The 6191-nt window shown below is 39.1% G+C and overlaps 1 protein-coding gene across 2 annotated transcripts in view; it reads left to right on the plus strand.

The window, feature by feature from the left end:
• Window positions 1-125: 125 nt before the first annotated feature.
• Window positions 126-6191, plus strand: part of nsun6 (NOP2/Sun RNA methyltransferase 6) — a 7560-nt gene continuing 1494 nt past the window's right edge. The window contains exons 1-10 of one of the 2 annotated variants that reach the window (XM_035673567.1): window positions 126-172; window positions 812-895; window positions 1478-1633; window positions 1742-1839; window positions 2807-2913; window positions 3038-3191; window positions 3446-3527; window positions 3686-3805; window positions 4363-4504; window positions 4610-4755. In XM_035673567.1, the coding sequence (XP_035529460.1) occupies window positions 821-895; window positions 1478-1633; window positions 1742-1839; window positions 2807-2913; window positions 3038-3191; window positions 3446-3527; window positions 3686-3805; window positions 4363-4504; window positions 4610-4755 (1080 nt within the window). In that variant the 5' untranslated portion in view covers window positions 126-172; window positions 812-820. The remainder of the gene's footprint in view (window positions 173-811; window positions 896-1477; window positions 1634-1741; window positions 1840-2806; window positions 2914-3037; window positions 3192-3445; window positions 3528-3685; window positions 3806-4362; window positions 4505-4609; window positions 4756-6191) is intronic. The other variant, XM_035673643.1, reaches the window with a different exon arrangement.

Here is a 6191-nt window from a genome sequence, read left to right on the forward strand (position 1 = left end):
GTGTGTGTGTGTGTGTGAGTGTGTGGTGTGTGTGTGTGAGTGTGTGTGTGTGAGTGTGAGTGTGTGTGTGTGTGTGTGAGATTACTTCCGTTTACAATCTCAACTAATGTCATGTGACCAAGCTAGTGACGTATGCGGAAGTAAAACAGCACCGGGCACGCAGAGGCAGAACGTGAGTACTTAATGATTATTAAAACAACTTTAACATCACTATTACAGCCGGACTAGACTATTAATAGAATCGATCACTTGTTAATTATGAATGTGAGAGGCGGATGTGTTGAACATGACTGATTAGGAGCGTTCAGATTCTGAATAATAAACGCGTGTTGGACGTAAAGTAGCTCTGATATAAAGTATTATTTAATGTTGGGAGGAGAGGGTGCTTTCTCAGGTTCACACATTTATTATCTTATTCTAATATCTCATTTAATTCAGATAATGCCAATAATAGAATAATTAACAGGTAACTTGCTCTCTCCTAAAAACAGTTTAATCATTTTATTAAAATGTTTTATTCTGTGCTGTTCATTTCCTTTAAATATATTTATGTTTTGTATTGTTATTATTAGTTTATTTGCATAGGAACAAGCATGAATTATTACACAGACGTCAGGCTCTGTACTGTGAGAATAAACCACAGTAATCAATGCAAAGAAGTGTCCTTCTTTGATTGTCCACCAAAATGTAAAGAAGTGTTAATCATAATGGGGTTATAACTTTATCCAGTCAACATCAGAGGTTTCCAGACTGTAATCACACTCTCCTTCTGCAGTTCATCAACCTGATTTCCTTTATTTCCTTTGCACAGGTTGAAGAAATGTCTGTTTTTCCCAAGATTTCTCTGAAGCCCGAAGTGTCTGATTTTCTCAAGAGTGTCTACGTTAACAAGGAGGTATGAATTTAAACATATTAGGAGGCAGTTGCTCTCTTCTGGAGAGTCGTAAATACGCTTGTGAAAAGAAACTTCCTTTTTTATACACGGGAGGATGTAGTTAAGATTTTAGATTAAAACACTCCTTAAGAAACCTCTGATTTTTCCCACAATGTTAATATCTTATGTCTAAAATGTCTCTTTTAGATTTTTTTCCAACATTTTAGCATTATTATACTTTCACCCCCATAACCAGGTTGTCTAAAGTGCTCTTTCATAGTTTGTTTTTTTTGCATAAAAACAGACTAATTTAATAATACTGACTCTGATAAATGCCAAAATCAGCCCTAGAAAATGTCCTTGCTGTCGTCAGTGGTTGTTATTGTCCTGGAAACTATTAATTCTGTTTAATATTCTGACCTGAATGATGTTAGTTCAGGTGGAAGTTGTGTTATTTTCAGTTTTAGGGGTATTTTTTTGTATTTAGTTGACAAAAATACTAGTTAATACTAGACGTAAGTTCCCGAAGGTTTTCTAATACATTTTCTCAGCTCATTTGTTTCTCTTTGTTTGTTTGTTTGTTTGTTTGTGTGTTGCGTTCAGGTGTTGGCTGCGGTGGACCATCAGCTGGCAGAGTGTCGCTTCCAGAAGTTGCTCACATGCCTGTCTCACCCTCCTTCGTACACTTGTGTCCGGGCCAGCACTCATCTGGCTCCGCTGGAAGAGATCAGACAGAAGTTAGGAGAGGAGCTGAAAAAGGTGAATCTCTGTCTTAATGTGATTGGAGGTTTTGTTTCTGTGTGTTGTTGTTTTTGTTCGTGGTGCTCAGTGGAGTCCTAATCATTCATATGTTGTTGTTGTATGAAGCAGCAGATGTGCAGCTCATCAGCAGAGGAGGTCTCTGTTCAGATTCTTCCCCACCCACGAATTCCAGATGTGCTGCTCCTTCCTGTCGACGGCCCGAGGTATGTGAGGAATGCTGGAGCAACGTCAGACTGACTCTGACTCTGACTCTGTGAAGTTGCAAGCTCGGCCTTAAACTGCAGCATCAGTCTGACCGCTGGGCGGGTGTTTCCTCGGGCCGAGTCCAGACAGAAATAACTCTGACATCGTTCACCAATTCCAGTCGTGCACTCAGAACAACAAAGATCTTGTGCTCTGTTCTGTTTTAGGGGTGTTTGAGTGAGTCAAGAGTGGGTTTTTGCACACAACTTCTTCATTTTCAGCTCAGTTTTATTAGTATAGCACCAAATCATAACAGAAATTATCTCAAGACAGTCTATCTATCTATCTATCTATCGTGTCAGGGAGAATAAAACACAGAATTTGTCAAAAAAGAAGCATGTTATGTATGATTACATTAAGTATCTATGATTGTTAAGAAATTTCACAATTCAGTCAGAATTGTATAAAAAGTTCCTAAAAATATCAAGAAAGCTCATCTCTGATCAATATTCACAAGAAATAATCTGCTCAAAATTCATCCAAATCGCTTGTTTTACACAAACTTCCTACAGTTATTGCATTTACTGTTTGGGTTAATTGTACAGTTTATTAGTTGATCTGTTATTGTTATTTTCCCTTAAAAGAAAAAGGTTGGGAATCACTGATCTGGAGCGTACTGGACCTGACAGTTCCCTCCATGAGCAAGCACCTAGCAACAGTGGCAAGGAAAGAGCACAACAAAAAACAAATAAGAGCTCATGGGAATTACCTCATAAAGAAACAAAATATTGCACATAATAACGTACAGTAATTCATTAATAATAATAAAATCATTTTTCTTCCTCTTAAGAGGCAGAAACCTCGAGCAGACCCAGGCTCATTTTGAAACAAATATAAGAAGAAATACAGAGACCTGAGACAAAGGAAATATCCGTTTAGCCTGAAACTCAAGTATTTGACCTCCTCTCTCGTCTCTCGCACTCTCAGACCCGTGGAGCCGCTCAGCTCGGAGGTGGTGGTCGGTGCTCAGTGTGGCAGTGCTGTACTGAGAGGAGCTCATGTCTTCGCCCCGGGGATCGTCGCCAGCCCAAAGTGTAAGACTATTAAAGTCAATTAAAACACATATTTGTAGCATCATCCGTCAAAGTTATCAATCAACTTCATGGTGCTTTTATTTAGTTGATTGTGGTTTTTCCAACATGAAATCTCTCCCGACAGACATGAAGGCTGGAGATCTGGTGTCTGTGTTCTCTGACTTGGAGGGTAAGTGCACCCGAGCGGCCACGAGCTTCCAGGGAAAGAGAGTGTTTGTGGGAAATGGAGTCGCTCAGGTGGACCGCTCCAGCCTCTTCTGCACGGACAAACCTGCCAAGTAAGTAAACTCGATGTTTTTACAGTCCTTGTCCTAATCAGTTATTAAATATTGGAAGGGTAATGTAGTAAGTACAGTAAATGAAAAACAAACAAGGAAGCCATTCTGTGACACAAAGCATGTCCTGATGCACAGAAAGGAGAATAATATAATATAATAAGTACAAAAGATAAAAAGCCTTTATTGTATTTATTTATTTATGGCTGCATTATTAAAACAACAATCATCGGTCATTGTGTGTCGTGTCATTTTAGAGGAATCGGTGTTCGGATGGTGGATCCACTTTACCAGAGTCCTTCCTTTGATGGTGTCCTACCCAGCCTGGCTTTCCTACAGGTATTTATTCTAATAAAACACATAAAATAGTAATTATGTGCACTTTCCCTGTCCATTAATATCAGATTGATGGGTTGGGTTGCATATAAACTCGCACACTTCTGCCTCTTCACGTTGGTTGTTGTGGAAAACCTAAAAGTGTATTTCCTTTTGTGCAGAACCTTCCCTCTGTGGTCGTGGGACACGTGCTCGGGCCTCGACCCGGAGAGCGGATCTTGGATATGTGTGCTGCTCCCGGAGGGAAGACCAGCCACATCGCCGCGCTCATGGGGGATCAGGTACAGCATTCATGAACAGTCAGATGCTAGCCGCTCCAGGGATCATATCAACGTGCATTCTTCTACGTTAAAATCTTGAGCACAGTTTGGACATTACTGCTTTTACTTTTAGTGTTCACGAGTCCTAAAATCTGGAAATTAGTTAGTATTTGAGCACTTCTGGGTCCCTCGTCTCAGAGTCTGTGGGATTTTGTTTGGCTGCCTGTTAAAAGTCTGTGATTAACACAAGATTAAGATTTGTAATATTGTTATACTATAAATGTACTTTTTCTAAGAAACTATAAACAAGATTTGCATGTGAATATACAAACATACAATAGACAGATGTAGTAATAAATAATAATTAAAGTAACTAAATAAAAACATCAGTAAATACAAAAATATATAGGAAATAAATCTAAAAATAATCTCCAAACTCGCTCTGTTGACTCACTTTCCAGGTCTGCTCGTTTAAAACAGTTAATAAAAGAAACTCCTACTTTTTAAACCTCCCAGGGTATAATTGGTGCTTTTTGTGCTCTGTTAATGAATTTGCTGTCTCTTTCCGTCTCACACAGGGCGAGGTCGTGGCCTTGGACAGAATCCGAAATAAGATCGATCGGATTCGTGAAAACGCCCGAATGTTGCACCTGCGTTCGATCACAGCGTACTGCTTTAACAGCACTCAGGCAGTGAGCAGCGACCCGGCACACACTGAAGGTACAGAGGGACACATGGAGGTTTCTATTATACATATTTATCCATTAATAACACCAGGACTCTTTATATATGTATATATCACTTGTGTTTCTGAACATATTCCAGGACCTCCTTTCCCTCCTGAGAGTTTCGACCGCGTCCTGCTCGATGCCCCCTGTAGCGGACTCGGACAGAGACCCAACATGGGCATCACCTGGGGCCTGAAGGAGATCTGCTCCTACCAGCCGCTGCAGCGCAAGTTGTTCCACGCTGTAGGTTTTACCTCGCAGATAAAACACCTCACATCCTTTTTGTTTTCCCCCACACATCACATTGATAATAACTCATTCTGACCAGTAGGTGGCAGCATTGTGTAGTTATTCAGTTCACACCTTAAAGAGAAATACACCTCAAAATGTTTTTTATGGAGGTTTTTTCCTCTGATGTTTCCCTCGTAACATTGTTTTAATCTCATTAAGTGACTTGTAATACTGATCATTTTGATGTATAAACTAGAACGTTTTCTATGATTTGTATACTGTCAGCTTTCAGCTCTGAAGGAACAAATGTGTCACGAGTTTTTGGAAAAGTTATTATTTTTTAGTCCTAAAAGCAGCTCTAAAAATAATTTTTACTTCAACCTTTAGCATTAGCCACTACTTGCTTTTTATACAAACGTACATACATGTAGTTTTGACTGAATCAAGTATGAAAATCTGTTTTAGTGTGGATTTTTTTCTTTTGCTTTAAACATGGCAAGCAGATGGATTGCTAGAACGAAATCAGCGTCCGATGCAGAAGACATAATTTATCCCGGTGACATGTAGTGCTCCATCAGTTTCCTCAAGGTCATTCAGCTTCATAGCAAAGGCAGAAGAAAGACTCCTTTATGTGTCTGTGTACAGCTCATGTTGACAGATTTGGAAATATGTGACAAGTTAAATCTGTTATAACTGATTTTATTGGCACTTGTGCGGAGTAGAAATAACGTGTCATCGGCTTTTAAGTTGATGTGGTGAAATTGGAAGCAGACAGTTGCGAGTCCAGACACATTATCATACATTTGTAGTTGTGTTTGCGTCACTCCACTTTGTTTTTGAGCCAAAGTAATGAAACTGAAACAAGGGGGAGCTGCAGATTTGGGCAGAGGTGGGAAGTAACTAAGTACAGATACTTTGTTATTGTAGTTAAGTCGTTTTTTTTCGTCTTTACTTTTCTGTTTACTTTTCCCCCATACACAGATGTCTCTACTCCTTACATTGTCAGAACAGGCTCATTCTTGTAGTTTTAATCATGTGAGAATTATCAGTTTTTATTTTTATTTTGCATGATTGCCCTCCTTTCAAACATCAAGACCGGTGAATATCACATAGAGCTGCACAATTAATCCAAATATTATCGAAATCACAATATGATGACGTCCAAAGTTTCTGATAAAGGTCAAATATAAACAACATTATAATAAAGTACTGTAGTTCTGAAGAGATGCCCTGGACTAAAAACTGTTGTTCTCCAGATTCAAGAGAACATGTTTGTTTGGTACAGACTCCCCCAAATTTACTATTATTACATGACAGACGTGACGAAAACAACGAAAGATGTAAGAATCGTTGTAGAGAAACAGTCGGTAGAAATATTCTAAATAACTTTTTACTTTCATCCTTTGAGCTCATTTCAGAGCCGGGTTTTCACTTTTACTTGAGTAAAG

This window comes from Morone saxatilis, unplaced genomic scaffold (genome assembly GCF_004916995.1).
Source record: "Morone saxatilis isolate NCDOM2014 unplaced genomic scaffold, NCSU_SB_2.0 Contig0, whole genome shotgun sequence".
In the NCBI taxonomy this organism is placed as follows: domain Eukaryota; kingdom Metazoa; phylum Chordata; class Actinopteri; family Moronidae; genus Morone; species Morone saxatilis.